The sequence below is a fragment of the Macaca fascicularis genome, chromosome 14, assembly GCF_037993035.2.
Source record: "Macaca fascicularis isolate 582-1 chromosome 14, T2T-MFA8v1.1".
Taxonomy (NCBI): domain Eukaryota; kingdom Metazoa; phylum Chordata; class Mammalia; order Primates; family Cercopithecidae; genus Macaca; species Macaca fascicularis.
The window spans coordinates 59509002-59528441 of NC_088388.1; the positions used below are offsets into that span (position 1 = coordinate 59509002).

Genomic DNA, 19440 nt, shown 5'->3' on the forward strand with positions numbered 1-19440 from the left:
ACTTTCAGATCTTATTAAGAAATACATTTCTAAGGCTATTGCTGCTATAGTCTTATAGTTGTATTAAGAAATTCATTTTGTAAAGAAATGAAAATTTAAAAAAAGAAGAAATACATTTTGTAAGACTATTGCTGCTATAGGAACCACTATAGATAGTGATTCCTCCAATGGATCTGGGCAAAGTAAATTGAAAACCTTCTGGAAAGGATTGCTGCTCTACCCCCATATCTCAGAAATCTTTCATGGAATCACTACAACTTTATTTTGGTAGATGGGCTCAAGACAGGGGTGGGCTGCACACGTGGACCCTCCGTTGGACACAGGTATTGGGGGTGAGCTTGGTGGGTAGGGGCAGATGCATCACGATGTTCCTGCTCTGCAGCTTAGTGTTGCCAAGGGGCCCTCCCATGTACACAGGACAGGAGTACACCGTCAGGTCGGCTGGGGGTGGCAGGTCGCTGGTGCCTGGGGCCTGTGTGCTGATGCTGACTGGAGGCAGAGGACTGGGTTGGCTGGAAGGACTGTCTTGCAAGGCTCCAGCTATTGGGTCCCACTCCGCATGTAGGACCTGTAGCCCGATCAGCAGCAGCCCTCTCTCTGGAACCGTGGGGTTTGGGCCGTTCTCCACCTGGGGGCGTCAGAAGCTGGTCAGGCAAGGCTAGGAAGCTGGGAGGTGGCAGGTGGGGAGTGGGGGTTGGGGGTTGGGAGGTCGTAGTGGACCGAGATCAGAGAAGCTAGCAGGGTTACCGAGGGGCAAGATCACCAATAAGGGGTAACTGCGAGGTGTAATTAGAGACTTTGAGGGGACTGGAACCGCGAACGAGGGGTGGCGCGAAGATACCCTGAGGTGCAGAGGGTTGCTGTTCATCTCCAGACGTTTATACGGGAGCGGACTGGAGACCGCGCCTCGGCTACCAGGGAAATTCGAGCTGGGCACATTCTGGTCCAGGGCAGCTTCCCCACGCAATGCCAGCAGCAGGCGGCGCGGGTGGCGAAAGGCTGACAGGTGGAAGACGCGCTCTGGTACATCACTGTTCGCGTCCGCGCCCACGCCCAAGTAGCGAACCAACAGCTGCCCACGGCGCGACAACTGTCGCAGCCAGTGCCAGGGCGGCTGCGGACCGGCCGGCGCATGAGGTCGCCAAGGCAAGGGTAGGCGGCCAGTCCAGAGAGCGTGGGCCACCGCAGCACAACGGCGGGAGGGACACGGGGGTGCGCCCTTCAGCTGCTGCAACAGGCAATCAAGGTCGCGTTGTAGCGTGCCCACCAACCGGCTCAGTTCCAGAGCCTCTGTCTCTAAGACGCCCTCCAGGGGCCGCCGCGCATTCGGCCCCAGCACTGACCTCGGGGCGCCAGACTCGTCTTGGCGAACCAGGTTGGTCAGCAGATCCTGCAGTGACTCCAGCCTCCGGTTGACTTGCACTAGGCGTTGCCGCAGTCGCCTTTCCGCGAGCTGGGCGCCTCCTCGAGACTCAGGAACCCACACGGGTGAACTCCGCTGCAGCGCACTCAAGAGAACGCGACTCTGGCGTCGCAACAGCCAGGCCTGGGGGCCCTCACTGAGTCCGCAGAGCCGGGGTTCAGGTGGTGAGGGCAGTAGGTGCATCTGGGCCTTGCACTCTGCCATTGCATCCAGCTCCCTTAGCTCTTGGGGATAGAGGTGAGGGGTGAGGGACAAGATGTACTCTCCCCACCCTAGACTCAAGAGAGTAAGCCTTTCTCTGATCCTTTACTGCCATCACCCCCCATAACAGTATGAATATTACCCCCATATACCTTTATTGAGACTGCTGTCCACATTTCTGTGGTGGGTAGCATTGCATTGTACTATTCCCTACCCCAAAACAGATACCTGAGTGAAGCTTACCTGGGAGGGGCATGAGCCTGGCGAGCAAAGACTGGGGTGTGTGTGGCTGGACCCAGTTCCTGCTACTGGGGCTCAGGCAGGCTTGCGTGAGGCTAAACAGAGCCTCCCTGTCCTCAGTGTCCTCCAGAGGACCCCCGTAGAAAACTGAAGCTGAAGATGAGGTTAGAGCCTTTCAGTTCCAGTACCTTCAGTTTCCACCACTCCCAAAACCAAAGCTGTGAATTATATCCCACCCCCACCCTCTTCCAGGCTCTCCTGGGGGCTGATGACTCCAAGGGGGACAGGAAGGGTCTTACCAGCCAGCTCTTGCATGGCAGCACGGGGATTGCTAAGACTTGCCCACAGCTGGTCTTGGGTCTGAAGAACCTGGGTTAGGGTCACTTGACTCCTAGAGAAGGGGAGCGGAAAGCAGGGTTTCACATATCATCTGTATGCTGAGGACTGTCAAGTCTTCTCTTCAGTTCGAACCCCTCTCCTGAGCTTCAGACCCATGAGGGTTCACTAGTCATTGCTGCTTGGCACCCCAAATACAACTTGCTTTCAACTGAAATCATCATTTTCCCCCATAAAACCTGTTCCACCTCCTATTTCAGTGAGAGATACCACTAGCCACCCAATTATCTAAAACAAAAATCTGAGAGTCATCCTTGACTCCTCCTTCCTCCTCACCCCATATTTATTCTCTATCCCTTCCATGGCTACTACCCTACCACCCATACCACAGTCTCTTCCCTGGAGATTTCCAGAGTCTCCTAAAGCTGCTCTGCTTGTCCCCAGTCCTGCCTCCTCTGGTCCATTCTCCACATTGTATCCAGAGTGATCTTTTCAACACACAAAAAGGATATTGTTTCTTCTTCTACTGGGACTACAGGCGCCTGCCACCATGCCTGGCTAAGTTTTTGTATTTTTAGGACAGACGGGGTTTCACCGTGTTAGCCAGGATGGTCTCGATCTCCTGACCTCGTGATCTGCCTGCCTCGGCCTCCCAAAGTGCTGGGATTACAGGTGTGAACCACCATGCCTGGCCTACCTTGCCCTAGTCTTAAAGGCCCTTTATAATGAGCCTTACTTCTCCCTCCTCAACATCCAGCATGTCCATGTCAACCACACTCAAGTCTCCTCCCTTCTGCTATTTAGGTCCCTCTGCTCAGAAAGGTCCATCTCTACCTGATTTGCCCCTGCTTTTAAGATTCAATTCAAAGTAAAATCTCAAAGTCTTTGGAGAAGCCTTCCCTAACTTCCCCTTGCCCTTGCTCTTTGGAGCTTCCAAAGATGAATTAGTTTTACTCATCCCAGCATACGGAAGATACTCAATGTTTGTTGAGTGATTGACTGAGCAGCTCACCAACGCCCCCTGTGTGCCTGCAGCCTGGTTCCATAGAGCTGCCGGTGTAGCAGGAGGCCATGGAGGAGGAGCAGAGGTAGTGCCTGGGTGGGGGGTTGCATATAGAGTCCTTGCTGGGCTAGCTCCACACTATCAATCAAAACATGGCCCAGCTCCAGGGACTGGTTCCAGAAAACAGGCATGGAGTGCTGAGTCAGCACAGCTGGGGAGGAAGGAGAGTGCTGAGTCAGCACAGCACAGTTGCCCTCCCACTTCCAATTTGAGAGCCTGTAGGGGGTTAAGCTCCTCACCTGGCAAAGAAGCACTAGACTCTGCAGGCACAATAAGCCAAAGACGAAAATCTCTGTGAACAGTGGCTACATTCCTGCTTTCAGGTTGGCCTAAAAGCTGTTCTGATTCCAGGTCTGCAACCACTAGAGTCAGACAAGGGTCTGAGATCAGTCCTCGGGTAAAGGGTTGGGCAGAAGTCTAGGGATCAGACTTGAGGCTAGGGGTGTCAGGAGTCAGCTACAAGGCCAAGTGGACAGGTTTGGTGCTAGGTCACTGGCCATCAGTCCTGAGATTTCAAGCTAAGGCCCAAGTGTAGGATAGGATCCTGGCAGCCAATCTAGGCAATAAACTCACCTTTGGCTCTGCCTAACAGTTCCAGCAAGAGCTGTAGCAGCTCTTTCGGCCAATGGGGCATCAGATGACAGTTGTCCAGCACCAGCCAGTGCCCCTCATACATAGCCTGGGATAGAGTGCTGACCACAACTGAGACCGGGTCCCAGACTTCAGAGCCCAGGGCTATCACCTGCAGATGCTTCTGCCCCTGGGGACCAAAAAAGAGATGGCGGCATGACTCAAAGTGATCCTAGGGTGACCTGAGGGACCCAAACTAATGCTACCATTATCCCAAAAGTCCCTAAATAGAACAGAAAGATCCATGAAAATGCTTAGAGGGGGTCCCCACGCCCCAGCCTACAGGAACCTGGTCACTCTGTGACCAAAAGACTAGGTTCAAACCTGCTGATACTTGGCAGCCAGATTCTGGATGACAGTCAGAGGATGCAGAGTGGCTGTGGGGTGGCCAGGCAGTGGCAACAAGATCAGCATGGGCTGAGTAGCCCGACTATGTTTAAAGGGCATGGTGGGAGTGCCCATGTTTTCATCCAGGGGCCGACCCAGGAGGCTGGTGGTGAAGTCTGCCAGGGCACCTGCCAGGCACTCAGGTCGCAGAACGCGCCACAGGATCAGCTTCTGGAGGAGGCTAAGTGGCTCAGGCCCAGGCCCAGGTGCAGGACCCAGCACTGTGGATGACAGTGACAGGTAAGCCTGCCAAGCATTGGAGTGGCCTGCCAGGGAGGCACACAGGCCAACAAATGGGGGCAGCAGCTCTAACATCTCACATTCATGCCAGGCTTTTGGCCCAAGCCAGGCCGGTCGAGCCACACCTGAGACTGGCTTGCTGTGGACTGTGCTGGGAGAGGCTGCTAGTCCAGGCCAGAGTGCCAGTCTTTCCAGCTCTGATGCTTTCCCTGTCACTTGCAGCAGAGCCAAAGCACCCAATGCACCCACCAATGGTACCTGGGTAAGGCCCAGTGCTGTCACAGTGCTGCCCAGCAGCTGGCGGGTCAGGTGTGCTCTCAGTTGCAGTAGATGACTGGCCAGGTCCTCCCCGTGATTAATCTCACGTGGCTTCATGCTATCCAGAGCCTGCTTGGTGACTGCCAGCCACTTCTCTGGGCTCATACGGAAAAGTGGCAGCAGGTTCTGCAGTTGGCTTAGGGCCTTTACCATGGCTATTCCATGCCAAACCACAGGCCGATAGGGTGCCCATGATACCATTTCCTGTAGTTTCTGCCCTTCTAGCTCTTCACAATGGGCACGCAGCTGGCATAGCTTTCCTTGGGCCCTCACCATGTTCCGCAGAAACTTGGCTGGCTTCTGACGCTTTGGATTCTGGAACAGCAGCATCGTCAGCAGCCGCTCCTGCATATACTCATTTGTTGGATGGATCTGGCCCTTTCCCACAGTCCCCAAACATCTACATTCATCTCCACCCCCTTACCCAGGTCCATCCAATACTCATCTCAACCCACAGACTGAGCCCCCAAGCACCTCAGCAGCCTCCACAGCCTTGCAGGTATCTAGGGCTCTGATCTTTAGGTTCTGCCAGCGGGTCTCGAGCTCAGGACACTCTCTGCACAAGATTTCATGCAGCATCTGTTCTTCCAGTATTTCCATGTTCAGGCCCAGATCCAGCACATTCAGCCCCTTTAGCAGTTCACAACCTAGCACTTGGGGTAACATGGGAGATGCTTAACCTCTTCCCCTTGGCAGAGCCACGGGGTAGAGTAGACAGGGAGTATGGCTCCCTGCTATAGACCTGAGCCTGCTCTGGGCCAGGTTGAGTGAAGCCCTCTTAGGGCTGGTGCTGAGGGCCTAGTGTGTCCACACAACTGTGCTGGCAATTTGCCCTCTGGGCCTCACCTTTTTCCATAGCACAGAGGGAGAGGGTGGTGCTGAGATACAGACAGAAGCCAGGCTGCACCTGGGGTGGGCTCAGCTGCTCCCGCTGCAGCAGCCATTGCAGTTCTTGGCACCCTAGACCCAGCTCCACGTTGGTCAGTAGCACAGGCAGGCCTGTGAGAGGGAGGCAAAGGAACCCTACCCACGATGCCAGCACCCATGATCCCCATTCCCCATCCACGAGGTCTGGCTCCGACCAGCTTCCCTGTGGCTGATAGGAGGGTTTCCACAAGACGCTTCAATATAGTTAGTGCCCGGGATGAAGGATGGGAACTGAGGTTAGACTGAGGTGTTGGGAGGCCTGTGGGGTCACAGAATGGGGCGAGTCAAAAGGGGTCCAGGGTGGGTGGGGACCAGTTCTCACCACAAGCAGCTGCCTCCTGGAGCTGAGAACCTAGCTCCGGGTCAGCACCTGAAAGAACACTAAGGTAGGGAAGAGACGGAAGCTGAGTCTCATAGGCTGGCTTTGACCCCTGGCTCTCTGTCTTCTCCTCTTTCTCTTCATTTTCCTCTTGCTCTTTCTCCTGCTCATTTTTTCTTTCCTCTGCCTTCTGCTCTTTTGTCTGGTCCTTAGCCTCATTACTGTCTTCACTATCATCATCTTCCTCTTTCATGTCCATTTTACTCTCTGTGTTTTGATTTCTCATGAGGCCTTTCCCTGGGGCAGAAAGATTCAGAGGAGCTCTTCTTAGGGGAGGAATCAGACTCCTTAGGGGAGGAATTCACTCAAGGGCTCTATTTCATGAGGGAAGGTCTGCGGGACGACATCTTAGGAAAGTTGCTTAAGCTCTCTATGACTCAATTTTCTTATCTGCAAAATGAGGTTGATATTAGTGGCGACCTCACAGGGTTACTGTGAAGATTAAATTAAATTATACATAGAAAACACTTAGATGTGCACATAGTAAGCACTCAATAAATGTTGGCTCTCAAAATTATTACTCTAAAATTCCAGGGAGGGATCCTACTCATCCTCTATCTTCCCATAGCCTCTCTTCTGTATTTTCTGTGCCTTTTCTTCTGCCTCTTGTAAGGGCATTTGTGGGATTTAGGGCCCATCCAGATAAGAATCAGGGTGATCTCATTCAAAGTCCTTAACTTAATTACTCTGAAAGAACCCCTTTCCAAATAAGGTCACATTTTTCTCACAAACTCAATCCCCAGCCTCTTCTTCTGGGAAATAAACACTCTATTCCTTCTCCTAGAAAATGTTCCTTCCAATACTCCACCCAGAAGGGTCCCCGATCCAAACAGAGCCAACAGAAATATTACCCAGGATTTCTGAACATTGGATAAATTTGGGTAGTGCTGAGTAGACCAGGGAAGTGGAAAATCATGGACCAATCAGTCATGTAGATTCAGAATCATTGTAATAAAGAGAAAAAATAAATGTGACCAAATTGATTCCTGTAGTATAGGCTGGTGCAATCTGGGACATCCTGATCACAAAAATGCAGTGTCCTCATTATGAAGGGAAAGACCACAAGAGGCTGAGTGATGGGCAGTTCAGATACTCTGGAAGCATTGCATTTATTATGTCTGCTTACCTCTACCCTCAGTGGGGGCTGGTGCCAAGCATCTATTCTCTGCCAGAGGTAGCGGGTCCAACCACATGAGGGCCTGGTTGCTGGGGTCAAGCAGCAAAGGCCAACGGCAACTACTGTAGTGGGTGGGGCTTCGCAGAAGCAAGCCTGCCAGGTGGGCTGACTTTGCCTGTGGCTTCAGGTTTCCATCCCACTGGTACTGTTCAGATGCAGAGCTCAGCAGGGACAGAATATTGAAGGGAGAGTGTGTAGCCAGCAGGGGCTTCTTTGGTGGTATGCTGACAGATTTTTGCTTCTGCTTCAGTGCCTGTGCCACATCATCTGGGCCCAGGGCCTCCTGAAAGCCCCTACACAGAGCTAACCACTTGTCCAGTAGCTCTTGGCGCCGCAGTGGTGGGAAGGGACCCAGGTAGATGATGGCAGCTGAGCATAGGAGGGCATCTCCGAACACAGTCATGCAGCGTCCCTTCAGCTTCTGGAGTGGACGGGAAGACCAGAGGCTGTGTAGGCCAGTGAGGAGGGTGCAGGGAGAGATATGGCAGAGGGAGGGCAAGGTGGGGTGTGGAGGAAAACATGGCAAGGAGTGCAGAGAGGGACAGAGGGAGGCAGTGAGGGCACAGGGAGGAGCGGGGGAGTGGCATGAAAGGAACTTTGGGGGAGACATCTTGGAGAGGGATGGTTACCTGGAGCTGTATAGTCCAGGCATGCATAGGCATGAGCAGTGCAGCCTTCATGGGCCATTTGTGATACTGCCCACGCTGTGCTTGACTGAGGGTCTTTGCCACACAGTTGTGGGAAGCTTGGGCATCCTCCACCATCTTAGCCAGGGCCAAATTATTCTCCAGGGTCTCCTGGGCCTGAAACTGGTAGTAGCCCAGGCGGGCCTGCTCCCGAATGAGTGTTGCCTCCACTTGCTGCAGCAGCAGGCCCGTGGGCAGTCCCCGGCAATGTGCCAGCCCATAGTGCAGAACAGCCCAGAGCCAGGCTGCCAGGCTGGCTGCAGGTCGGCTCACTGCCCGCAGGGCTGCATCACTCATACCTGGAGCTTTCAGAATTAGATGTAACTTTATCAGCTGTGAGTCTGTTATCTTCTCCTTGGGGAAGAACACCAGCTCCTGGAAGGATGTATGTTAAAGGGATGGGGAAGACACGGATGCTCTGGACCTTGACCCAACAGTTTAGCCTTGCCAAGTCTCCCTTTTATGCCTCCCCTATCCTCCTTCATTGTGTTCCACCCTTCCTACCTGATAAAAATCCTCAGTGCATAACAGCTGTTTGGCACTTGCCCAGCCTGTTTCACGGTGGAACAAGTCACACATTGCATCAGTCACCCGGACCACAGATTCTGGTGGTGCTCGATAGCTCCGTATCTCCTCGAAGTCAGCCACCTGCAGCTGGCTCAGAGGCTCCAGAAATGCCTTGCTCATCTAAATGAGGAGAGATAACTTCTAAAGTGAGCTCCTGAGATGTTCTGTTCTTCCTTCAAGGTGTTTCTAGGGGGATCATCTCCTCCTTGGAGTCCCCATGAGAGGTCACTCCCCAAGCCATCCTATTACCTTTGTCCCCTCCCCCCAGAAGACTCCATGATGAGTCACTCCATTCTCTCCTCTTGGTATCCTTAGAGGGATTGCCCTCTTTCAGGAGAGGAGCAGTGCAGGGCAGGCAGCAGGAAGAGCCCACCTGCTCCAGGAAAGCCTCTTGCTGAGCCTGCAGGGCATCCCGCTGCTTGGCGAGGTCCTCAATGAGGTTCTCTTGATGCCTACACTCTTCTAGCTGCTGCTTGTATAGGAGCTTGCTTTGCTCTAGCTGCTGCTGAAACATGCTGAGGCTCTGCAAAGAGATATCCAGGCCCTGCAGTTCCAGATCCTGAGCCATATGGGAACACCCCAGAAGACCCTATGATCCCGGGACTCTAGCATACTCCTCACTTGAAAGACTGACCACGTTGAACTCCAAGTAGGCCACAGAGAGAGGCTGAGCTCTGGGTCTGTCACTTATTAGTCTGTGAGTTACATATCTAGTAATGCAACCCCAAGTGTGTGGTTGCTTTTTCTGCAGCCGCTTCACCCAAAGAATATGTGTGTAACAGTTACATTACATTACTCTATATTTTAGTTGACCCATTAGCAGCAGTTGTCACAGAAGACAGTTCCCTCCCTCTTGAGGCATCCCCCTCTGTTGGCCTTCGTGATACTGTGTTCTCCTTGGGCTTTCTCTAACTTCTCTGGCTGCTCTTTCTCATTTCCTTCCTCTGTGAGCTTAACTATTCCTCATCAATTTTTTCAGAGCTTCCTTTCTCTTCTCACTCTACACTTATAAAAGCCTTCTCTGATCTAATGGCTTTGATTCCTACTTATGTTCCAACTGCCAAATCTCTCTCTCCAGCTAGGTTCCCTCCCAGCCCCATACCACGTATTCATCTGCCTAGTGGAAATCTCTTGGGTGTCTCACAGGCCCCTCACATTCCACATGTCCCCACATGAATGTATTTGGTTATGCCTCCTCAGCTGTCCTGCAATCTGACTCCTCTCCTGTGTATTCTTTTTCTCAGAGAATGGTGGCAAGATACACTCAAGTTTCCCAAGGAACAAACTGAGTTGTTACGCTTGGCTCCATCTCCTGTATACCCCAAATCCAGCCCATCTTTGAGGCCCTTCAATTCTACCTCCCAAATGCCTCTCGTGTACACTGCCCTTCCCAACGTTGGTCACTCACACTCAGGCCCTCTCACTCCTCACCTTCTGCACTGGCCTCCTAACTGGTCTCTCAGTTTTTATTCTTACTCCCCTCCTTTTATCCCCCCACTGCAGCCTAGCTGGTTTTCTAAAAGCTGAATCATTGTCATTAACACTTGTCATTTCTACATTTGATTGACAATACCCCCATGACCAGACCCCTACTCATCATTCCAATCTCATCTCTTTTCTCTCTCCTAGCATGCTACTTTCCAGCCATTCCTGACTTTCAGTTCCTCCAACGTGGCACACACTCTTTTGCCTCTAGGCCTTTCACATACTGTTATATCAACCTGGCCCCTTTCAAACACAGATCAAATCTGACCTAAGTTTCAGTAATCAACTTTCATGTACTTTATTCCTTTGTTTACATAGTTAGGGAATTTTCTGAGCTCCTACCATGTTATATACATGCTCTGTGCTGCATAGCAGGGCACTCTGCTTTCTCTAGAAAGTTTTTCTTGATATTTTGGAGCACTCTGAACTTACTCCGTTATAACATGGTTTTGTCATTGCCTGGATGAGTATATCTTCTGCTAAACTATAAGCACCATGAAGGTAAGGATAGTGCCCTATCTTCTCTTATTAGGAAGCAACCTAACCTTTTTTTTTTTTTGGAGACAGGGTCTCACTATGCCACCCAAGCTGGAGTGCAATGGTGCAATCATGTCTCACTGCAGCTTCAACCTCCCGGGCTCAGGTGATCCTCCCACCTCAGACTCCTGAGTAGCTGGAACTACAGATAGGTGCTACCATGCCTGAATAATTTTTTGTAGAGACAGGGTTTTGCCATGTTGCCCAGGCTGGTCTTGAACTCCTGAGTTCAAGTGATCCATTGGCCTTGGCCTTCCAAAGTGCTGGGATTACAGGCGTGAGCCACTGTGCCTGGCCTAACCTAATATTAATAGTAACTAACATTTATTGAGCTCTTACTATGTGCCAGCACATTTAAATACTATACATGTAAGATCTTGTTTAATCCTCATTACAACCTTATAAGGTTAGGGAAGTCTCCCCAACCTTTCTGGACCTTTGTTTTCTCATCTGTAAAGTGAGAAAAGAATAGCTACCTCAGAAAGGTGTGGCAAGGATTCTGTCATCTATCTATCTATCTATCTATCCATCCATCTAGATGTAAATGTAGGCATGTATTAACATAGACATAAATATTAAGAAATGCCTGAACAAAAAATAAATTTTTGTTGAGTGCAATAATGAAAAAATTAACCAGTTGAATATAAGAGAGTAAAGAGATGGAGGGGCCCAGACTGAGTCCTGGGATTTGGCTCAGTGGCTGGTAATGCCATTTCTTGGGGTGGGGAACACTGGAACAAGTACACACTATTATGGCTATTGATTGAATGACCAAGGGATCTGACTCTGAATGACCCTGAGACTACAAACATCTCTTATCCAGATCTTTGGCTTACTGTGTTCTGCTCTGGTATAACTGACTCACAGATCAAGGAATACTAGCACCCCCTAAACCAGATCAACAATCCTGGTATTAATCATCTTGGGAAAATGTAGGGCAAAAAACTGGGAAAGGGGATTTCTGTTGCTCTTTGACTTTGTTTTCTTTCTTTGCAACTTAACTGAGTCTTGAGGTCTAATCTAAGCTGTTCATCCTAGGTGGTGAATAGTAGGGGGGCATCAGTACCTTTAAAACTCCAGGGGACACCATTTACATCAAACACAATGAAAACCACATTAGTAGACACGACATATGCCATGTATCTGGAATTGTGTGGCACTGGATGATAGTCCTAAGGGCACTCATCAGAAGAGCTGGCTAGGTGTTAGGAGCTTAAGACCTGAAACCCTAGTAGAAAGATTATCTGAGTGTGACATGGGCACTAGTTCACTGCTCTGAAGTTATACCAGAACATTTATCAAAATCTTGTGTAGTAGGAAGAAAAGGTGCTATTTTAGAATTCCTCTTATTAAAAGCAAAACTGCTCTTTAGTTTGGGAAAACACCTTTAGCTAGGAGTATTTGGCTTTAGAAGGTGTGATAAGCCCTATCATCACCAATTTTAGCCAGCTATAAGAAGTCTGTTTATTCAAAGAATAAGATTGTTCTGTATAAGACAGCAAAAGGTTTTGAGGTTTCAACTAGAAGGGCATGCTAAAGGAAAAGTGGGATGGCTCAGAAACATTGTAGACCAGGTATTAGAGAAATGAGAGAGGAAAGGAAAAGTTGGTCACTGGAAAATGCCTGGTAGAGGAGGGTGAATAAGAAAATTCAGGACACTCTTGTCTAGTATACCATTATAAATCTACTTCTGGTTCTATGCTATAGCATAAATTTCTCCCTGCTGCCATCACCCATCTACATGTCCTCACTGTACACAACAGTTTTGTTTGTTTGGTGCTTTTGTGGAAGAAAGGGTATAGGGACAAAGTGCTATGGAAAAAGAGGATAATTCTAAGAGGTGAGTGAGTGGTGACTGAGATGTAGTCCCTGCCCCAACCCCCATGGGAATCTACAGCATACTGAACTTCTCATGATCAAGGTGCTAGGGGCAACCAGAAGCAGATGCTTGGATTTCACACATTATGAAGAATCAATCTGATTTTAGCTGTGTCATGGGAAACTTTTGAACCTAAGCTGTAAAGGAGGAGGCAGCAGAGATTAGAGAGATTTTCTAGGGGAAGTGGAAGCTTAGGGGGACAAGAACTAAGGTTCATTCTGGTTGCTTCCTTTCAAGACCCCTTTTGGGCTTCTGCTTTGACACCACCATGGAAGCCTCAAAATCGTCTCCTTACCTTGCTGGAGGCTTTCAGCTGCTGTTCCAAGTCAGAGATCAGATTGGCATGGGTACCATGCTCCTTAATCAGCATTCTCAGATTCTCCAAGGCATTCTGGACCCTGGAGATACAATGTGCTGGTGAGGAAACCCAAAGGAGCAGAAGGAGGTACATTGCAGGGGATGGGACCACTCACCGCTGGGCCTTGTTCTTAATCTTCAGGATTGTCTGTTGCTGCAGCATCAGGAAAGTGTCCAGGAAGTCTAGGAAGGTCTTAGGGGTGACGAGTGGCAATGCAGGGCACAGGTGCTCATGGTAGTGGGTGGCCGAAAGGTGGATAAGAGCCATGGCTTTGGCCACACTGGGAATTGAGGCCTGGAGGTCTGGGTACTTCCAGGAGCCTGCAATGGGCATGGCTTTAGCCTCACTTTGTGAGCTTGTAGGAAAACAGGAAAGGAAAGGGATCATCTCCTAGCTCAAGAAGAAGGGTAGGAAATGTGAAGGGGGCTCTGTAGGCTCTAGAGAGGGAGAGAGAGATTGACCTAGGTAATAACCCTCATTAAAGCCTGGTAAAGATGAGTGGTAAGGACAAGTAAAAAGGGCTCACCATCATCAAGGGGTAGACTCCGAGCACCCTCCAGGTGATGCTGGGCCACTTTGACCAGGGCAGCTTGGTCCCAGGGTTCATAGCGGTCAATGCTGGCAGTGGCCAGTTGAAGGAGCCTCAGGAAAAGGGGGGAGGGCAGCTGCTTGTGGGCCTGTTTATCTCCAATCAGGAAGAACAGGTGAAGGTGGCTGCACACTTGCTGGTGGAACCTGTGGGCCAGGGCTCAGCTAATGTCCTCCCCTTTACCTTTGCTTGCCCCTCCTGGCCCTAGTCCCAACCAGACCACTTAGCCCCAATCTCTCAGCCCTTATGGCAGCCCACAGAATTCCTTTTGGCCAAGACAGAGTAAAAGCAGAGCAGACTCGGGTATGGGGTTCTTGGCCTCACCTCTGCAACACCATTTCCTTCTTGATGTTCTGTTTGGCACCAAGGTTCTCCCTGGGGAAGTGTTCTTCAATGCGGTCCAAATCCGCTTCTGTGTACTGGCCAGGGAAACTGCCTGAGGTTGCCAGGGCCAGGAGGCGATGAAGTGTAGTGAGATCCACACCACTGGGTACCAATAGAGCCACAGGCTGGCTTAACAAGCCAGCACGCCAGCTGGCATCTCGTAGACATTGGAGAATGTCCTCCTCTGACCCAGATGGTAGATGAAAGAAATGGGTCTGACATATACTAGAAGCCAGAGTGATGGCAGTGTGGCGCCCAGTACCCAGAGCCCCCGAAAGCAGCAGGCCATGCTGCCGGGGCCTGGCCAACACCCGGACCAGGCGGGCCACATGCTGTGCCATGGAATGACACCGGGCAAGGTGGGGGCTCAGCTTCAGTTGAGCAGCTGAGGTGGCCAGCTGCTCCTCTAGCTTCTCCCACTGCCGTTCCAGGTACAAATTGGGGGTTTCAGACTTAGGCCCCAGTGTCAGCTCCTGACTGAAGACCACGTCTGAGGGCTTTTCCTGGGGATGTAGTAGTAGCACTGGTAATAACAGGGGTGAGACCAGGTCCATCTGGGGTGCCTTCTGCCACCAAGTCTTGAATGATCTCCTTACCTGGAGCCTATAGTTGGATGCCCTTGTGCCTTTCTCTTGCCTTATCTTGTGACTTATGCTTTCCCTCATCCCTCTGCTTACTGGTCCTGTAGATGGTGTTAGACTCGGATCCCTGGAGTTTGAGCCTGTGGCGACCTGAAGTCCATAAGGCTCCTCTTCCTCCTCTGTTTCACTGTTGCTGTTGCTGAAGTCCTCCCACTGGGCCAACTCCCCTTCAGATTCTACTTCGGGCACCCTCTCCTCCTCCTTCTCATCCTCCTCATGGTCCTTGACCAGGTTCTGGGGCCCTGGACCACAACAGAAGACACTCTGAGCTACTACTAGGAGCAGCTTGGCACAATAGGAGCGTTCCCTAGGGCTGTCCAGCCGGTCACAAAAGGTTCTCTGTGCCTCATGCAACCAAAGACGCACCACATTGCGTGTGGCCATCATAATGGTCAGACGAGTGCCACGCAGGCCTGACACCCGGCGCAAGTGCTCCTGGTGGTTGGGATAGTCCACAAAGCCTCGGGAGCCTGTTCTATTAGGCAGCAGCTGCAGGTTGCTCAGTAAGTGGCTCACAGAGTGTGGGGAGAAGTGGTAGTGTGGGTGGAGGGGTGAAGGCATGAAGCAATTGCACACAGCCTCCCAAGCCTCTACTGAGGCCCTAACTAGGGCTCGTGCCAGAGCACGCTCCCGCTCCACAGAAGGGAAACGCTCAAGCCAAGCCTGAATAATAGGCACATGTCTGTCCAGCAGGGTGGCCTGGGTCATGCTTTCCAGGGCCAGGACTGTGAAGAGTCGGAAGAGGCGTGGACACAGTGGGCGCTCACAGTAGCCTGGCACTGTGACAGTGGCAAGGAAATTGACTGTAGGCTGCAGTGTCTGCAGTTCCAAGGTGCTGTGGGCATACACAGTGCCATCCATGGCCTGGCGCAGAGTCTCCAACACTGGCTGGCAGCTCTTCTCTGGGTCTATGGGACATGAGGAATAATAATGAGGACATGTAAAAGTCCACATGAGAGTATCAGTCTGTTCCTTCTATTCCTGCTACACACGGTTCTAAAGGAATTTTGTGAATCTGACATGTTGGGACTCGGTCACATTTGAGTAAGCTATTCTCTCTCCCCAACATTCTCCCTAAAATTGAGGAATTTCTTCTCCCTTCTCCCGAGATCCTATCTCTTCTCCTTCTCCCTAGTTCCTAGCTCCCTATCCTATTTGGAAGCTGAGAAGGATAGAAACCAGATCTGACCACAATTAGGGGGAAAGTGCAATCATTTCAGTCAAAGAGAATAGAGTTATATCACATGTACACACAAAAAAATCAAATTTAGGCTGGGGTGTGGTGGCTCACCCCTGTAATCTTAACACTTTTGGAAGCTGAGATGGAAAGATTTCTTGAGGCCAGGAGTTCAAGACCAACCTGGGTAACAGCAAGACCTTGTCTTTACAAAAAATGAAAAATAAAATAGCTGGGCCTGGTGGCGTGTGTTGTAGACCTGTCTACTTGGGAAGCTAAGGCTGGAGGATCACTTGAGCACAAGAGCTTGAGAGAGCCGTGATCGCACCGTCCAGCCTGAGTGGCAGAGTGAGACCTTGTCTCTAAAAAATGATAATAATAATAATAAATTTCAAAAACAAACTTTATTAAGACACTATTTACATACAACAAAATGTATACATTTTAAGTATACAGTTCAGCAAGTTTTGACTAATGTACACACCTGTGTCATCACCACCCCAATGATATTTAGAACATTTTCATCACCCTAGAAAGTTCCTCATGCTCCTTTAAAGTCAATCAATCCCCCTGCCACCACCATCATAGGCATTGTTATGTGATCTGATTTCCATCACTATAGGTTAGCTTTGTCTGTTCTAGAACCTCAAATAAATAGAATCATACAGTATATACTTGATCATGTCTATCTTCTTTTACTCAGCAGGTTTTTGAGACTCATCCACGTTTTTGAGTGTTTCCGTAGTTTGTTCCATTTTATTCCTGAGTAGTATTTTTCTGAGAGCCCCCAGTTAAACTGGTGTTCTAGTACCAGAGCAGCCAACAACCCTGCCCTAACAGGAAATAAAGGGGAGCTGAGTGTGGGGGTTTACAGTGTGCCTTTCACAGGATACTTCTTTTATCTGATGGACTGCCTAATGCCTAGTTGTCTGACCTGTGACCAGAGAGTCCTTCACACAGAAAACTTGCTCTGATTCTTTAGATAGAAGGACAAATTCAATACACCACAACAATAGGAAACAAGTTCAAAGATTTTTACTTAATCCTGTGCAAGGAGGGCATAATGAGCCAGGAGGTCATCAGTCTTCCATCCTCATGTCACCTGAGGCAGCAATGAAGAGTCAGAGAGAGAGAGAGAGAGAGAGAGAGGAAATGCGGGAGGAAAGGAGGAATGGAGGGAGGGACTGGCAGTATATATAAGGAAATAGGGTGTGGGTCATTTTAAGTTTTCAGGCAAATGCCTGAATGGCCTGTTTTTAAAGGAAAGGAGGGAAAGCAGGGAACTAGTCGGCTAGGTGGGAGAGGTGCCTCTAAATTCTTATCTCTTGCCACCACCTGGAGTCATTTGGGTATATATGTGGATTTACCATTATACAGAACAATGCTACTGTGAACATTCATGTATACTAAGTTTGAGGATATGTGGTTCTCATTTTACTTGGGTGAGTACCTAAGAGTGGAATTGCTGGGTCATATGTTAAGTAACATTTAATTTACTAAGAAACTGGCATATATTTTTTATAGTGGATGTACCATTTTACATTCTCACCATCAAAGTGAGAGAGTTTCAGTTGCTCTACATCTTTGAAAACACTCGTTATTGTCAGTCTTCTTAATTATCACATGGTGGTTTAAATTTGCAGTTCACTGATGCCTGATAGTATCAAGCATCTTTTTGTATACTATTGGCCACTCATACATCTTTTGTGAAGTGTTGTCTGTTTAAGTCTTTTGTCCATTTAAAACATTGGGATGATGTTTGTTTTCTTATTGAGTTGTAAGAGTTTTTATGTATTCTGGGTTCAAGTCCTTTGTCAGATACATGTATCATGAGTGTTTTCTCTGTCAATAGCTTATTTTTTCGTTTTCGTAACAGTGTCTTTTGAAGGGCATAGGTTTTCAATTTTGATAAAATTTAGGTTTTGTGCCCTAAGAAATCATTGTCTAACCAAGGTCACACAGATTTTTCTCCAATTTTTTTCTAAAAATTTTATAGTTTTAGCTTTTACATTTAGGTCTGTGATCCATCTATAATTTATTTTTATCTATATTTTGAGGTAGAATACATGGTTCATTTTTTTCCATGCATATATCCAGATGTTCCAGTACCATTCTTTGAAAAGCCTATCCTTTCCCCCCATTGAATTATCGTGGCACATTTATTAAAAATCAACTGGCCATATATGACTACTTATCAGATTTTCTGTTCTATTCCATTAGTCTATATGTATATCCTTATATCAATACCACACTCTCTTCGTTACAACAACTGTAGAGCCAGTTTTAACATCATAGTGTGGGTGTCCCAACTTCATTCTTTTTCAAAGTTGCTTGGCTCTTCTAGATCTTTTGCATTACCATATAAGTTTCAGAATAAGTCTGTCAACTTACCAAAAAAAAATCTGTTAAGATTTACCTTGGCATTGCATTGAATCTATAGATCATTTGGGGGAGAATGAGGACCTTACTGATACTGACTCTTCTAATCTATGAACATCATAAATTTCTCCATTTATTTAAGTTTCCTCTATCTCAGCAATATTTAGTCATTTTCAGTATCCAGATCTTGAATGCTTTTCATTAAATTTATTCCTAAGTATTTTATCCTTTTAAATGACTTTTAAGTAATATTTTAAAATTTCAATTTCCAATGGTTTGTTACTAGGATATAGAAATACAAACGATTTCAATGGATTGATTCTGTATCCTGTGACCTTGATGACTTAACTTATTTATTGTAGTAGTTTTATGGGGTTTTAGAAAAATATTTCTTTGGGGTCTGTATGTAGACAATCATATTATACGCCAATACAGACAGTTTTAACTTGTCTTTTCTAATTTTAAAAGCTTTCATTTCTTTTTCTTAATTGCATCGATGTGGTCTCCAGTACAATATTGAATAGAATCAGTGAGTATGTTCTTGCCTTTTAACTGATTTTAGGGGGACAGTATTCAATATTTAACCATTAAGTATGTATTTAGCTGTAAGTATAATAGACGCTCTTCATCAAATTGAGAAAGTTATCTTCTATTCCTAATTTCCTGGGAGTTATGGAATAGTGTTGGAATTTTGTCAAGTGATTTTTATCTACTAACATTACTTACTCATTTGCTCCTTTATTCTGTTAATGTGAGCTACACTGATTGATTTTTCAATGGTGAGTCAGCTTTGCCTTCCCAGGATAGACTCCATTTGGTCTTAAGATGTTATTATTTTTGTATGTTGCTGAATTTTATTTAATAATATTTCAGTGAAGATTTATTTTTGCATTTAGGTTTATGAAAGATAACAGTTTATTTCTTTTCTTGAAATGTCTTTGTCATGGCTTAGTATTCTCCGTTTTCTGAAAAAGGATGTGTAAGTTGTACTTTCTTTTCTAAATACTTGATATAATTCAACTGTATAACCATCTGGGACTGGAAACATTTATTATTATGCATTCAAACTTTTCTTAGGTATGAGGCTGTTCATTTTCTATTATTTTTCTTCTTTTGGTCAGGCTTTGACAAGTTATGTTTTTGTAAGGCATGTGATACGGTTTGGCTCTGTGTCCCCAACCAAATCTTGTCTTGAATTGTAATCCCCATATGTTGAGGGAGGGACCTGGTGGGAGGTGAGTGGATCATGGGGCCAGTTTCCCCCATGCTGTTCTCATGATAGTGAGCAAGTTCTCACAAGATCTGATGGTACATCTCCTCATCCCCCCACCCCCACCCCACTGCTATGTAAGACGTGCCTTGCCTCCCCTTCGCCTTTTGCCATGATTTTAAGTTTCCTGAGGCCTCCCCATTCATGCGGAACTGTGAGTCAATTAA

At 48.2% G+C, this 19440-nt stretch overlaps 1 protein-coding gene across 1 annotated transcript in view; it reads right to left on the reverse strand.

The window, feature by feature from the left end:
- Positions 1–243: 243 nt before the first annotated feature.
- The window catches only part of DNHD1 (dynein heavy chain domain 1), a 74800-nt gene continuing 55603 nt past the window's right edge, over positions 244–19440 (reverse strand). Inside the window, exons 25-43 of the mRNA XM_074014486.1 lie at positions 13747–15355; positions 13360–13568; positions 12949–13153; positions 12771–12873; positions 8948–9097; positions 8512–8694; positions 7951–8382; positions 7271–7742; positions 6088–6381; positions 5685–5837; positions 5313–5491; positions 4218–5183; positions 3837–4023; positions 3503–3625; positions 3213–3414; positions 2164–2255; positions 1868–2017; positions 842–1647; positions 244–628 (exon numbers count right to left, since the gene is read on the reverse strand). Of these exons, the coding sequence (XP_073870587.1) occupies positions 278–628; positions 842–1647; positions 1868–2017; positions 2164–2255; positions 3213–3414; positions 3503–3625; positions 3837–4023; positions 4218–5183; positions 5313–5491; positions 5685–5837; positions 6088–6381; positions 7271–7742; positions 7951–8382; positions 8512–8694; positions 8948–9097; positions 12771–12873; positions 12949–13153; positions 13360–13568; positions 13747–15355 (6866 nt within the window). The 3' untranslated portion in view covers positions 244–277. The remainder of the gene's footprint in view (positions 629–841; positions 1648–1867; positions 2018–2163; positions 2256–3212; positions 3415–3502; positions 3626–3836; positions 4024–4217; positions 5184–5312; positions 5492–5684; positions 5838–6087; positions 6382–7270; positions 7743–7950; positions 8383–8511; positions 8695–8947; positions 9098–12770; positions 12874–12948; positions 13154–13359; positions 13569–13746; positions 15356–19440) is intronic.